General features: G+C 38.1%; 1 protein-coding gene across 1 annotated transcript in view; it reads right to left on the bottom strand.

The window, feature by feature from the left end:
- Positions 1–16,592, bottom strand: part of MMS22L (MMS22 like, DNA repair protein) — a 143,687-nt gene that overhangs the window by 109,239 nt on the left and 17,856 nt on the right. The window contains exons 7-8 of the mRNA XM_065888982.1: positions 5,590–5,720; positions 4,026–4,139 (exon numbers count right to left, since the gene is read on the bottom strand). Coding sequence (XP_065745054.1) covers positions 4,026–4,139; positions 5,590–5,720 — 245 coding nt within the window. The remainder of the gene's footprint in view (positions 1–4,025; positions 4,140–5,589; positions 5,721–16,592) is intronic.

The raw sequence follows: 16,592 nt of genomic DNA, 5'->3' as shown, positions 1-16,592 counted from the left end.
TTGGTATTTCATTCAATGCTTAGGCTGGAAGTCCGAGATCAGGGTGCCAGCATGGTCACATGATGGCCCTCTTCCAGGTCACAGACGTCTGCTGTGTCCTCACAAGGAGGAAGGGTTTTTGAGTCTTTTTAAATGCTCTACTGTTGCCTTGTTTTATGTTTTTTTTAAGAAGTCTAGTGCAGGTCAACTTATTTAGCTTTTCTAAGTAATTTAGCCTTTTTGCCTAGAGGATATGAAGATTTCCTTCAGGACTGAAAGATATTTCCTGTATGTCTGAAGTCAAATAGTTTTACAATATGTCTCAGGATGGATTATTTGGAATTAATCTTTCCACTTATCAAGCAGGCCGTTTCAATATGTAGATTTGGGTCTTCTTTTACTTCTGGAATATTCTCTTGGATAATAATTTTGAGTGTTAGCTATATCCCATTGTTTTGTTTTTTTTTTAGGGGACTCCATTTATACATATGGTTATTTCTGCTTTCCTTATCTCCCATTTCAACCATTTTCTCTCTAACCATTTATATTCCTTTCTTTATCTCATTTTTAATCTCTTGGTTATTTTCCTGCCTTTCTTCCATGCCCCTTATTAAATTTTCATTTGAGTCTATTCTCCTTGGGCATTTTGTAATTCAGTCAATTTTATAATGATGTTTTCTTCCATTTCTCTCCTGCCTTCAGTTTATTCTTTTCATTAATTCCTAGCTTTTGGTCTTTCTGTTTTAAAATCTGAATATCTTATTCAAGGTGTTTTTTTGTTTTTGTTTTTATAGCCCCAAATGCTTATCTCCTTAATTCAGTCTGGAGTATTGTCTTAGGATTTTCTTCTGCATTATAGTTGTTTCTGGGGAAGAGGGTATCCTCAGCTAAAGTATATCAAATCAATTCTGTTTCCTTGTAGTAACTTTATAAAGACTTGTTTAGTTTCCTTCTTTTCATTTTGCAGGTTTGGACTACTCCAAAAGATTCCTAGTTCAGTGAAGCCCTCTTTTGTCAATGTACCAAAGTCCCATTTCTTTACTAGATTTCTTTTTTTTTTGGTGGTGGTGGTGGTGTGAGAGTAGGTATGAATCCTTTGATTTTTTTTTTTTTTTATTTTACAAGAGACATTGTTCTATGCTTTTACTTCCTATCCCCTTCACCACCTAATCACCAAGGGGGAACCACTCCCTTTTTGCCTTTTTATTCTCCAGAAGCTCTACCTTCAAAGACTGCCTCATGTTTTGCACACACTTTTATGTTCCTATTCTTCTGATCTACAAAAAACCTTTCCAGTATTTTTCACATTCTTGAAATGTTTTAGACCAATTTTATGGCTGCTGCTAACTCTCTGTTCCTCTCTCCTCAGAGCAGTTTTTCTCAGACTGCCTGCCCTTGCTTGACAGAAAGGTGTGGTAGTGCTTTGGTAGCTTTTACTTTTAATTTACAGCTTTGAACATTCTTATCTTGCAGGTATGCTATCAACATGTTTTCTGTGCAGTTTTATTTGTTCTTGCTATTTTATATTTTGGGGGAGGTTACACGAGAAGATGTGGGTTTAAGCGTCCACCCATTGTCCAAGGCTACTTAGAAGTCACTGGCTTCAAATTTTTAGTACAACCTAAGCAACATGAACTCAGGCTATAAAACTGTATGATTGCTGGCTTACGATAAATACACTGAAGCTATTTTAAACCGCAAAGAAACACAGTTAAAGACAGGCAATTTTCCTTACAAATTTAGTTGAGTTTCTAGTTCATTCTTTTGGGGTCCCAGATTTATGGGTAGTTGGTATATAGTAGGTTACCAACTTGAGTTGATTCTGAGCTTTGTCTTCTATTCTTGGACCTTATAATATATGAAAGCTAATTTTCCAAGTTTACATAATTCAGCAACTGCTTATAAGCTTCAAGGTTCAGCTGACCTGAATTCCTACCTACATTTAGTATCTGGCCTCAATACTTCTTACTTTCAACAAGTTCACTGACACATCTAAAATGCTTATTATATGATATGCAGCATTAGATTAATTATTTTTTTAGCAGAATGGTCAAACTGTCTTACTGTCAGGAATGGAAACTTCTAATATAACTTTCAAAATAAAATAGCTTTCAAAATCTGTGAATAATATATTTTAGTTGTATTCTAAAAAACGAAATGACCTGATTTCCATTATTTTAAGACAAATAATTCTGGTTACTACATAAAATGAAAAGCATAACAGTCATTTAGGTTAAACAATACATATTACTATGCAAATTTCTATAATATAGTATTTTAAATTATGTCTACTTTTCTGCTTAAAATCTAGAAAAAGACTCAGGGCAACAAGTATGAACATGCCTTAATTAATTCTATGTAGTTTACACTTTCAAGTCTAAAATTTATAAAATAAGAACAATTCTAAAAAATATAAAATTCTTAAAGATAAACTGCAGAAAATGGAAAAATCTATGTTTACCACATAAATGAAATAAAATATCCTGGAAAATAATCAAAGGAAAATATTGCTGAGACTGTGTAATATTTAAGTCTCATTGTGGAAAGCTTAATGCTACTGACAAACCAAAATGTCACGGAAAAACAACTTTCTTACTCAATAAGTAAAAATGCGTTAAATTTATACATAGTAAATTTACTTTATTTTACTTATACGTAGTAAATTTACTCCTAAAATAACTCAAAATAAATATAGTACTATAAACCTCCAGAAAGTTATTATTAAAATTATACAGATAATTTTCACTGTCCTAAAAGTGCCCTGTGTTCTGCCCACCCTCAGAAACCACTAATCTTTTTACTGTTTTCATAGCTTTAGCTTTCACAGAATGTCATATAGTTGGAATCATACAGTGTGTAGCCTTTTAGATTGGTTTCTTTCACTTGGTTATATGCATTTAAGGTTCCTCCATGTCTTTTTATGGCTTGATAGCTCATTCTTTTTAGTGATGAATAATATTTCATTGTCTGGATATACCATAGTTTATCCATTTACCTACTGAAAGATATCGTGGTTGCTTCCAAGTTTTGGCAATTATGAATAAAGCTGCTATAAACATGCATGTGCAGGTTTTTGTGATGACATGAGTTTTCACTGGGTAAATACCAAGAAGCACAATTGCTGGATCCATATGCTAAAACTATGTTTAGTTTTGTAAGAAACAAGCAAAATGTCTTCCAAAGTGGCTGTACCATTCTGCATTCCCACCAGCAATGAATGAGAGTTCCTGTTGCTCCACATTCTCATCAGCATTTAGAGTTGTCAGTGTTCCCAATTTTGGTCATTCTAATAGGAGTGGTAACTCATTGTTCTATCCATTTACATTTTCCTGAATTTGTAGTGTCTTTAAAGAAATTTTTAAAATATTAGAATTGAGCTTTTGACTTGAAGAGCTACAGAGAAGTTTTTTTAATTTATGGATAAATTCTTGAAAATGTATATAGGAAGAAATTATTTTAAACTCCTAACTGGATAAGAACATATAAACCATTTTAAGTATCATTTCACAGTGAATTATTTGTATTTACTTCTGCATATGAATATTTCTCTTTTTCTACTAATCCAGAACACTTGAAATAAAATAAAAGCCCCATTCTGAAGACTTGATTCAAAATGAGGTGAAGTAAAATTTCCCACCTTCCCCTTTGTGTTTATCTTTCTCTCTCCTTGAAATAAGATACTGTAAAATGGATTAATAAAAACCTGTGCTTTATTTCTCCACAAATCTAAATCTACCTCATTTCCTAACTAAAATATTTCCTGATTACTAGAGGATTTTTAAGTATGGTCTAAAAGATTCTTGACAGAAAAAAAAAGAACTTGAGAAAATAAAAGAGTCAAATCTTGTACTTCCCCTAGATGTTTCATATTACCAATTTAGGGTTAAAAAAATAGTAGGTATTTAGTATTCAGTTAATGCTCTGTTTGGTGGTGGTTGTTGTCTTATTATAAAGAAAGACTTCGTAAGATTTTTCTTTGACAAAACCACTGCATGAATTCAATGTAAGAGCTAGTACCAATAACTAACACCAATTTTATAACTTACTTCTGAGAGAGACCATTTACTCCTGTGGTTGAGGAGATGAATGAGTAGAACCCATAATTCTTTAATGCATGGACAGGGGCAATGGTGACTCATTAATGCTTCAGAAGGCCTAACCTGCAGGAAAGACCCAAAAAGAGTAACTTATAAGACAGCAGAACTTTACATGCCACATATCTCCCCAAATGTTTTAAAAGAATGATTTAGATGACTTAAAATTTATGCTCAATTACATAAAATTGTTTATAAAAAAACATACCATTTCATTAACTTTTAAAATAAATTTCCATTTAAAAAACAAAAGTACACAATGAATTTTATTTTCAACTTAAAAAAAACCTCTGCTTTAATCATTTAGCCCAATGGTCAGCAAAGTTGTTCTGTAAAGGGCTAGATAGTAAATATTTGAGGCTTTAATAGTGAAATAGTCTTTGTAACAACTATTCAACTCTGCCATTGTTCTACAACATCAGTCACAGATAATGGATAAAAAGGATGGGACTGTGTTCCAGTAAAATTTTATGTATAAAAACAGGTGGTGTGCTAGATTTGGCTGCAGGGCCATGGTTTCTAAACCTTGATCTAATCTATCAGCCAAATAAAAAGACTTCTAAGAAAATGATTAGAAAATAAGTTTTGATTCTCTGTAATGCAGACTAAATTTTTTTGTAAGAACAAGTACAATTATTAGGAATTTATAAAGGTTAGGCAACTTTACCATTTTTGTAACAAATATACCCTCAATGGCCCCAAATAATACAGAGAATATGCACTGTAAGTATAGCCAGACTTCTGAAATTCATAATGTGTTCATTATTTCACATACTACAGACACTTTTCTAACATAATACACAGTAAAAAAAGAAAACAGTAAAGACATTACTATATCATATCTGGTCAATCTAATTATATTAGTTGTAAATACATAGACTAGATTTAAACAATAATAAATACATAAAACACAATCTAAATTTTAAAAAATTATAAATCCCAATTTCCCATAGGTAACATTTATGCTTGTAACCTGAAATAAGTGATTATTGTCAACAAATTTCCATGCTTGAAAATAAATGAATATCATAGCACTTTCAAATCACTGTCTGCATTAAACACTATGATAAGCAATTTAGTAACATGTAATTTCCCCCATGATTCTAGACCTTTTATGAAGACAACCAAACAAAACCATTCTTCAAATATGTCAACTAACTTTAGCTAAGTACTCATTTATTTTATATAACAACAAAACAATAGATTATGAAAGGGCTGGTATCTATTTGAACAGAAATTAAATTTCCAATCATTATCATGAACATTCTGTTTTTATTTATTTTTGACAAATGGAAAAGGCTATTTTTTTTAAAACAGCTCTAAAACACTAATTCCAGCCTGTTTTAAATGTTTACCTCAAATTCTTTTCCCAACCACCTCCCAAATAAAAATAAATATAAAATTAGAAGAATTAACAAGTAAGCCATTTTAGATTCTTATGGGTCAAACCACATGCATTAAGTACTGACTATTGCCATTAAATACCAAAAGTGCAAATGAACTCTTAAAACATTACCTTATCATACCTGTTGAGGGACAGGCTTATTAAATCACAAAGAAGATTTTCACAATGCTCTTCAAATAGGCTGACATTGGTTAAACTGTCACCTGCCAGATTCATAAACTGATGACTATATATAACTTGTTCTAAAAATGGAATAAGATAAATTCTGTTTAAAACTACAGATTTTAGTAATTCAGAAAGAGGAAAGTGACTGTACACCTTTAAATTAACATAACAAAACTGCAAAATAACAGTTAAAAGCAAATGTTTTGCAAATAAAACTTTGAAAACAATTCCTTTCTTATACGAGCAGTGATAGACATTAGCTTAAAAAAGTTTCAATCCTCCCAAGTACCATTTAACAGATTTTCTTAATTTGGCCATCTGAAGAGCAACAATGCAACATCACTTCAAAGAAAAAAATACAAGACAGGAAACACTAGAAAATCTTTACCCATATTTCTAACCAATAAAGCCTTTAAAACATTATTCCTTTAACAAATACTAAAAAAATAACCATGTACAATTGTTTTTGGCATGAAATAGAGCAAACGAAGGTAACAGATACCAAAATTTGAACCTGTCAGAGTAAGTTCATCTGAGTATTGCTCTAAGAATATATTATTTGAAATACAGTCCACATGAGAGAGGAAATCATGTTTGTGTACACCTTTATATGTTTGCATGTATGTATATAAGTGCTTACACATATACACATACACATATATGTATTTTCATATTATTAATGCATTGAAAAGTAGGTATTGAGGTAAAGGATATATTTATTACCTAAATAATTAATAATTTACAACTACAGGAGACCTTAAGATGGCGGAGGAGTAGGACATGGATATCACCTTCCTCCCCACAAATACATCAGAAATACAACTACACGTGGAACAACTCCCACAGAACACCTACTGAACGCTGGCAGAAGACTTCAGACTTCCCAAAAGGCAAGAAACTCCCCATGTACCTGGGTAGGGCAAAAGAGAAAAGAATAAACAGAGACAAAAGAATAGGGATGGGACCTGCACCAATGGAAGAGAGCTGTGAAGGAGGAAAGGTTTCCACACACTAGGAAGCCCCTTCGCGGGTGGAGACCGTGGGTGGCGGAGGGAGAAGCTTCGGAGCCGCGGAAGAGAGCGCAGCAACGGGGGTGCGGAGGGCAAAGCGGGGAGATTCCTGCAAAAAGGATCGGTGCCAACCAGCACTAACCAGCCCGAGAGGCTTGTATGGTCACCCGCCAGGACGGGTGAGGGCTGGGAGCTGAGGCTCAGGCTTCGGAGGTCAGATCCCAGGGAGAGGACTGGGGTTGGCTGCGTGAAGAAAGCCTGAAGGGGGCTAGTGCGTGACAGCTAGCCGGGAGGGAGTCCAGTAAAAACTCTGGACCTGCCTAAGAGGCAAGAGACCATTGTTTCAGGGTGTGTGAGGAGAGGGGATTCAGAGCACGGCCTAAACGAGCTCCTGAGACGGGCATGTGCCACGGCTACCAGCACAGACACCAGAGACAGCCATGAAATGCTAAAGACGCTGCTGTAGCCACCAAGAAACATCTGTGCAAGCACAGGTCACTATTCACACCTCCCCTCCCAGAAGCCTGTGCAGCCTGCCACTGCCAGGGTCCCGTGATCTAGGGACAACTCCCGCGGGAGAACACACCGTACACCTCAGGCTGGTGCAATGTCATGCTGGCCTCTGCTGCCACAGGCTCCACCGCATTCCTTAACCCTCCCTCCCCGCAGCCTGAGTGAGCCAGAGCCCCCTAGTCAGCTGCTCCTTTAACCCCGTAATGTCTGATCAAAGAACAGACGCCCTCAGGCGACCTACACACAGAGGTGGGTCCAAATCCAAAGCTGAACCCCAGGGGCTGTGTGAACAAAAATGAGAAAGGGAAATTACTCTCAGCAGCCTCAGGGCAGCAGATTAATCTCCACAATCAACTTGATGTACCTGCATCTGTGGAATAAGTGAATAGACAACGAATCATCCCAAAATTGAGGCGGTGCACTTTGGGAGCAACTGTAGACCTAGAGTTCGCTTTCTCGTCTAATTTGTTTCTGGTTTTATGTTTATCTTAGTTTAATCTTTAGTTTATTATCATTGGTAGATTTGTTTATTGATTTGATTGCTCTCTTCCTTTTTACTTTTTTTAATATATAGATACATATATTTTTCCTTCTTCTCTTTTTGAGAGTGTGTATGTGCATGTTTCTTTGTGCGATTCTGTCTGTATAGCTTTGCTATTGCCATTTGTCCTAGGGTTCTGTCTGTCCGTTTTTTTTCTTTTTTCTTTTTGGTATAGTTTGTAGCTCTTATTATCACTGGTGGATTTGCTTTTTGGTTTGGTTGCTCCCTCCTTTCTTTCCTTCTTCGTTTTAATACTTCTAATTTTTTAAATCATTTTTTAATTCTTTATTTTAATACCTTTCTTTTCTTTTCTTTATTTCTTTCTATTTTTCTCCCTTTTCCTCTGAGCAGTGTGCCTGACAGAGTCTTTGTGTGCTGGACGGGTGTCAGGCCTGTGCCTCTGAGGTAGCAGAGCCAAGTTCAGGACACTGGTCCACCAGACACCTCCCGGCTCCACGTAATGTCAAACAGCGAAAGCTCTCCCAGAGATCTCCATGTCAAAGCTAAGACCCAGTTCCACTCAACAACCAGCAAGCTACAGTGTGGATATCTTATGTCAAACAACTAGAAGGACAGGAACACAACCCCACCCATTAGCAGAGAGGCTGCCTAAAATCATAATAAGGTCACAGACACCCCAAAACACACCACCGGATGCAGATCTGCCCACCACAAAGATAAAATCCAGCTTCATCCACCAGAACACAGGCACTAGTCCCCTCCACCAGGGAGCCTACACAATCCACCGAACCAACCTTAGCCAGTGGGGGCAGACTCCAAAAACTGCAGGAACTATGAATTGCAGACTGCAAAAAGGAGACCCCAAACACAGTAAGTTAAGCAAAATGAGAAGACAGAGCAATATGCAGCACATGAAGGAGCAAGGTAAAAACCCACCATATCAAACAGATGAAGAGGAAATAGGCAGTCTACCTGAAAAAGAATTCAGAGTAATGACAGTCAAGATGATACAAAATCTTGGAAACAGAATGGAGAAAATACAAGAAACATTTAAGAAGGACCTAGAAGAACTAAAGAGCAAACAAACAATGATGAACAACACAATAAATGAAATTAAAAATTCTCTAGAAGGTATTAATAGCAGAATAACTGAGGCAGAAGAACAGATAAGTGACCTGGAAGATAAAATACTGGAAATAACTACTGTAGAGAAAAATAAAGAAAAAAGAATGAAAAGAATTGAGGACAGTCTCAGAGACTTCTGGGATAACATTAAACGCAGCAACATTTGAATTATAGGGGTCCCAGAAGAAGAGAAAAAGAAAGGGACTGAGAAAATATTTGAAGAGATTGTAGTTGAAAACTTCCCTAATATGGGAAAAGAAATAGTCAAGCAAGTCCAGGAAGCACAGAGTCCCACACAGGATAAATCCAAGGAGAAACATGCCAAGATACACATTAATCAAACTAATACAAAGAAAAAATATTAAAAGCACAAGGGAAAAGCAACTATTAACATACAAGAGAATCCCCATAAGGCTAACAGCTGATCTTTCAGCAGAAAACTCTGCAAGCGAGAAGGGAGTAGCAGGACATATTTAAAGTGATAAAAGGGAAAAACCTAAAACCAAGATTACTCTACCCAGCAAGGATCACATTCAGATTCGACAGAGAAATTAAAACCTTTACAGACAGGTAAAAGCTAAGAGAATTCAGCACCACCAAATCAGCTTTACAACAAATGCTAAACGAACTTCTCTAGGCAGGAAACACAAGAGAAGGAAAAGACCTACAACAAACACAAAACAATTAAGAAAATGGTAAGAGGAACATACATATGGATAACTACCTTAGATGTAAATGGATTGAATGCTCCAACCAAAAGACATAGACTGGCTGAATGGATACAAAAACAAGACCTGTATATATGCTGTCTACGAGAGACCCACTTCAGACCTAGGGACACATACAGACTGAAAGTGAGGGGATGGAAAAAGACATTCCATGCAAATGGAAATCAAGAGAACTGGAGTAGCAATTCTCATATCAGACAAAATAGACTTTAAAAAAAAGACTATTACAAGAGACAAAGAAAGACACTATATAATGATGAAGGGATCAATCCAAGAAGAAGATATAACAATTGTAAATATTTATGCACCCAACATAGGAGCACCTCAATACATAAGGCAAATGCTAACAGCCATAAAAAGGGAAATCAACAGGAACACAATAACAGAGGGGGACTTTAACACCCCACTTTAACCAATGGACAGATCATTCAAAATGAAAATAAATAAACACAAGCTTTAAATGATGCAATAAACAAGATGGACATAACTGATATTTATAGGACATTCCATCCAAAAACAACAGAATATACTTTCTTGTCAAGTGCTCAAGGAACATTCTCCAAGATAGATCATATCTTGGGTCACAAATCAAGTCTTAGTAAATTTAAGAAAACTGAAATCGTACCACGTATCTTTTCCGTCAACAACATTATGAGACTAGATATCAATTACAGAAAAAAAACTGTAAAAAATAAAAACACATGGAGGCTAAACAATACACTACTAAATGACCAAGTGATCACTAAGAAATCAAAGAGGAAATCAAAAAATACTTAGAAACAAATGACAAAGAAACCACGATGACCCAAAACCTATGGGACACAGCAAAAGCAGTTCTAAGAGGGAAGTTTATAGTAATAAAATCCTACTTCAAGAAACAAGAAACATCTCAAGTAAACAACCTAACCTTACACCTACAGCAATTAGAAAGAGAAGAACAAAACAAACCCCACAGTTAGCAAAAGGAAAGAAATCATACAGATCAGAATAGAAATAAATGAAAAATAAATGAAGGAAACAATAGCAAAGATCAATAAAACTAAAAGCTGGTACTTTGAGAAGATAAACAACATTGATAAACCATTAGGCAGACTCATCAAGAAAAAAAGGGAGGGGGGGACCTTGAAGATGGTGGAAGAGTAAGACGTGGAGATCGCCTTCCTCCCCACAGATACACCAGAAATACATCTACACATGGAACAACTCCTACAGAACACCTACTGAAGGCTGGCAGAAGACCTCAGACCTCCCAAAAGGCAAGAAACTCCCCACGTACCTGGGTAGGGCAAACGAAAAAAAGAAAAAACAGAGACAAAAGAATAAGGACGGCACCTGCACCAGTGGAAGGGAGCTGTGAAGGAGGAAAAGTTTCCACACACTAGGAAGCCCCTCCGCGGGCGGAGACTGCGGGAGGCGGAGGGGGGAGCTTCGGTACCGCGGAGTAGTGCAAAGTGACGGGTGCGGAGGGCAAAGCGGGGAGATTCCTGCACAGAGGATCGGTCCCGACCGACACTCACCAGCCCTTACCAGCCCGGGCGGGCGGGGCTGCGAGCTGAGGCTCGGGTTTCGGTTTTGGACAGAGCGCAGGGAGAGGACTGGGGTTGGCGGCCTGAACATAGCCTGAAGGGGTTAGTGCACCACGACTAGCCGGGAGGGAGTTCGGGGAAAAGCCTGCACCTGCCGAAGAGGCAAGAGACTTTTTCTTCCCTCTTTGTTTCCTGGTGCGCGAGGAGAGGGGTTGAAGAGCACTGCTTAAAGGAACTCCAGAGACGGGCGTGAGCCGCGGCTAAAAGCGCGAACCCCAGAGACGGGCGCGAGCAGCGGCTAAAAGCACGAACCCCAGAGACGGGCGCGAGCTGTGGCTAAAAGCACGAACCCCAGAGACGGGCGCGAGCCGCGGCTAAAACCGCGGACCCCAGAGAAGGGCGGGAGACGCTAAGGCTGCTGCTGCCGCCACCAAGGGGCCTGTGTGCGAGCACAGGTCACTCTCCACACCCCTCTTCCGCGGAGCCTGTGCAGCCCGCCACTGCCAGGTTCCCGGGATCCAGGGACAACTTCCCCGGAAGTCCGCACGCCGGGCCTCAGGCTGGGGCAACGTGACGCCAGCCTCTGCCGCAACGTCACGCCGCCTCTGCCGCCGCAGGCCCGCCCCGCACGCAGTGCCCCTCCTCCCCCCCCCCCACCCCCGGCCTGAGTGAGCTGGAGCCCCCGAATCAGCGGCTCCTTTAACCCCGTCCTGTCTGAGCAAAAAACAGACGCCCTCCAGCGACCTACACGCAGAGGCAGGGCCAAATCCAAAGCTGAGCTCCTGTGAGCTGTGAGAACAAAGAAGAGAAAGGGAAATCTCTCCCAGCAGCCACAGAAGCAGCGGATTAAAGCTCCACAATCAAGTTGATGTACCCTGCATCTGTGGAATACCTGAATAGACAAGGAATGATCCCAAATTGAAGAGGTGGAATTTAGGAGCGAGATCTATGATTTTTTACCCTTTTCCTCTTTTTGTGAATGTGTACGTGTATACTTCTGTGTGAGATCTTGTCTGTATACTCTTGCTTCCACCATTTGTCCTAGGGCTCTATCCGTCCATGGTTTTTTTAAAAAATTTTTTTCTTAATAATTAATTTTAATTGTAATAACTTTATTATACTTTACCTTCGTTCTTTCTTTCTTTCTTTCCTTCCTTCCCTCCTTTAGACAACGAATCACCCCAGGTTGAGGAGGTGGTCTCTGAGAGCAAGATTTATGATTCTTCCCCCTTTACCTCTTTTTGTGAACGTGTATGTGTATGCTTCTGTGTAAGATTTTCTCTGTATAGCTTTGCTTCCAACATTTGTCCTAAGGTTCTTTCCGTCCCTTTTTTTTTCTAAATATTTTCTAATTCAATAACTATATTATACTTTATTTTATTTTTACTGTATCTTCTTTCTTTCTGTCTTTTTTCCTTCTTTCCCTCCTTCCTTCCTTCCTTCCTCCCTCCCTCCCTCCCTCCTTTCTTTCCTTCTTTGCTTCTTTCTTCCTTCCTTCCTTCCCTCCTTTCCTTCTTTCTTTCCTCATACTTCTACTAATTCTCTCTACTTTTTCTCCCTTTTATTCTGAGCCGTGTGGATGAAAGGCTCTTGGTGCTCCAGTCCAGGAGTCAGGGCTCTGCCTCTGAGGTAGGAGAGTCAACTTCAGGACACTGGTCAACAAGAGACCTCCCAGCTCCACATACTATTAAATGGTGGAAATCTCCCAGAGACCTCCATCTTAACACCAGCACCCAGCTACACTCAACGACCAGCAAGCCACAGTGCTGGACAACCTATGCCAAACAATTAGCAAAACAGGAACACAACCCCACCCATTAGCAGAGAGGCTGCCTAAAATCATAATAAGGCCACAGACACCCCAAAACACACCACCAGACGTGAACCTGCCCACTAGAGAGACAAGATCCAGCCTCATCCAGCACAACACAGGCACTAGTCCCCTCCACCAGGAAGCCTACACAACCCACTGAAACAACCTTAGCCACTGGAGACAGACATCAAAAACAACAGGAACTACGAAGGTGCAGCCTGCAAAAAGGAGACCCCAAACACAGTAAGATAAGCAAAATGAGAAGACAGAAAAACACACAGCAGATGAAGGAGCAAGATAAAAACCCACCAGACCTAACAAGTGAAGAGGAAATAGGCAGTCTACCTGAAAAAGAATTCAGAATAATGATAGTAAGGATGATCCGAAATCTTGGAAGTAGAATGGACAAAATGCAAGAAACAGTTAACAAGGACCTAGAAGAAAGAAAGATGAAACAAGCAAAGATGAACAACGCAATAAATGAAATTAAAAGTACCCTAGATGGGATCAATAGAAGAATAACTGAGGCAGAAGAACGGATAAGTGACCTGGAAGATAAAATAGTGGAAATAACTACTGCAGAGCAGAATAAAGAAAAAAGAATGAAAAGAACTGAGGACAGTCTCAGAGACCTCTGGGACAACATTAAACGCACCAACATTCGAATTATAGGGGTTCCTGAAGAAGAAGAGAAAAAGAAAGGGACTGAGAAAATACTTGAAGAGATTATAGTTGAAAACTTCCCTAGTATGGGAAAGGAAATAGTTAATCAAGTCCAGGAAGCACAGAGAGTCCCATACAGGATAAATACAAGGAGAAATACGCCAAGACACATATTAATCAAACTGTCAAAAATTAAATACAAAGAAAGCATATTAAAAGCAGCAAGGGAAAAACAAAAAATAACACACAAGGGAATCCCCATAAGGTTAACAGCTGATCTCTCAGCAGAAACCCTACAAGCCAGAAGGGAGTGGCAGGACATACTGAAAGTGATGAAGGAGAAAAACCTGCAGCCAAGACTACTCTACCCAGCAAGGATCTCATTCAGATTTGATGGAGAAATTAAAACCTTTACAGACAAGCAAAAGCTGAGAGAGTTCAGCACCACCAAACCAGCTTTACAACAAATGCTAAAGGAACTTCTCTAGACAAGAAACACAAGAGAAGAAAAAGACCTATAATAACGAACCCAAAACAATATAGAAAATGGGAATAGGAACATACATATCGATAACTACCTTAAATGTAAATGGACTAAATGCTCCCACCAAAAGACACAGATTGGCTGAATGGATACAAAAACAAGACCCTTATATATGCTGTCTACAAGAGACCCACTTCAGACCTAGAGATACATACAGACTGAAAGTAAGGGGATGGAAAAAGATATTCCATGCAAATGGAAACCAAAAGAAAGCTGGAGTAGCAATTCTCATATCAGACAAAATAGACTTTAAAATAAGGACTATTAAAAGAGACAAAGAAGGACACTACATAATGATCAAGGGATCGATCCAAGAAGAAGATATAACAATTGTAAATATTTATGCACCCAACATAGGAGCACCTCAATACATAAGGCAAATACTAACAGCCATAAAAGGGGAGATCGACAATAACACATTCATAGTAGGGGACTTTAACACCCCACTTTCACCCATGGACAGATCATCCAAAATGAAAATAAATAAGGAAACACAGGCTTTAAATGATACATTAAACAAGATGGACTTAATTGATATTTATAGGACACTCCATCCAAAAACAACAGAATACACATTTTTCTCAAGTGCTCATGGAACATTCTCCAGGATAGATCATATCTTGGGGCACAAATCAAGCCTTGGTAAGTTTAAGAAAACTGAAATTGTATCGAGTATCTTTTCTGACCACAACGCCATGAGACTAGATATCAATTACAGGAAAAGATCTGTAAAAAATACAAACACATGGAGGCTAAACAATACACTACTTAATAATGAAGTGATCACTGAAGAAATCAAAGAGGAAATAAAAAAATACCTAGAAACAAATAACAATGGAGACACAACGACTCAAAACCTATGGGATGCAGCAAAAGCAGTTCTAAGGGGGAAGTTTATAGCAATACAAGCCCACCTTAAGAAGCAGGAAACATCTCGAATAAACAACCTAACCTTGCACCTCAAGCAATTAGAGCAAGAACAAAAAAACCCCAAAGCTAACAGAAGGAAAGAAATCATAAAAATCAGATCAGAAATAAATGAAAAAGAAATGAAGGAAACGATAGCAAAGATCAATAAAACTAAAAGCTGGTTCTTTGAGAAAATAAATAAAATAGATAAACCACTAGCCAGACTCATCAAGAAAAAAAGGGAGAAGACTCAAATCAATAGAATTAGAAATGAAAAAGGAGAAGTAACAACTGACACTGCAGAAATAAAAAAAATCATGAGAGATTACTACAAGCAACTCTATGCCAATAAAATGGACAATCTGGAAGAAATGGACAAATTCTTAGAAATGCACAACCTGCCCAGACTGAATCAGGAAGAAATAGAAAATATGAAGAGACCAATCACAAGCACTGAAATTGAAACTGGGATTAAAAATCTTCCAACAAACAAAAGCCCAGGACCAGACGGCTTCACAGGTGAATTCTATCAAACGTTTAGAGAAGAGCTAACACCTATCCTTCTCGAACTCTTCCAAAATATAGCAGAGGGAGGAACACTCCCAAATTCCTTCTACGAGGCCACCATCACCTTGATACCAAAACCAGACAAGGATGTCACAAAGAAAGAAAACTACAGGCCAATATCACTGATGAACATAGATGCAAAAATCCTCAACAAAATACTAGCAAACAGAATCCAATAGCACATTAAAAGGATCATACACCATGATCAAGTGGGGTTTATTCCAGGAATGCAAGGATTCTTCAATATACGCAAATCTATCAATGTGATAAACCATATTAACAAATTGAAGGAGAAAAACCATATGATCATCTCAATAGATGCAGAGAAAGCTTTCGACAAAATACAACACCCATTTATGATAAAAACCCTCCAGAAAGTAGGCATAGAGGGAACTTTCCTCAACATAATAAAGGCCATATATGACAAGCCCACAGCAAACATCATCCTCAATGGTGAAAAACTGAAAGCATTTCCACTAAGATCAGGAACAAGACAAGGTTGCCCACTCTCACCACTCTTATTCAACATAGTTTTGGAAGTTTTAGCCACAGCAATCAGAGAACAAAAGGAAATAAAAGGAATCCAAATCGGAAAAGAAGAAGTAAAGCTGTTACTGTTTGCAGAGGACATGATACTATACATAAAGAATCCTAAAGATGCTACCAGAAAACTACTAGAGCTAATCAATGAATTTGGTAAAGTAGCAGGATACAAAATTAATGCACAGAAATCTCTGGCATTCCTATATACTAATGATGAAAAATCTGAAAGTGAAATCAAGAAAACACTCCCATTTACCATTGCAACAAAAAGAATAAAATATCTAGGAATAAACCTACCTAAGGAGATGAAAGACCTGTATGCAGAAAATTATAAGACACTGATGAAAGAAATTAAAGATGATACAAATAGATGGAGAGATATACCCTGTTCTTGGATGGGAAGAATCAACATTGTGAAAATGACTCTACTACCCAAAGCAATCTACAGATTCAATGCAATCCCTATCAAACTACCACTGGCATTTTTCACAGAACTAGAACAAAAA

Source organism: Phocoena phocoena, chromosome 12, assembly GCF_963924675.1.
Source record: "Phocoena phocoena chromosome 12, mPhoPho1.1, whole genome shotgun sequence".
Taxonomy (NCBI): Eukaryota; Metazoa; Chordata; class Mammalia; order Artiodactyla; family Phocoenidae; genus Phocoena; species Phocoena phocoena.
The sequence above is the reverse complement of the archived record's forward strand: the minus strand, read 5'-3'. Positions and strand labels throughout refer to the sequence as shown.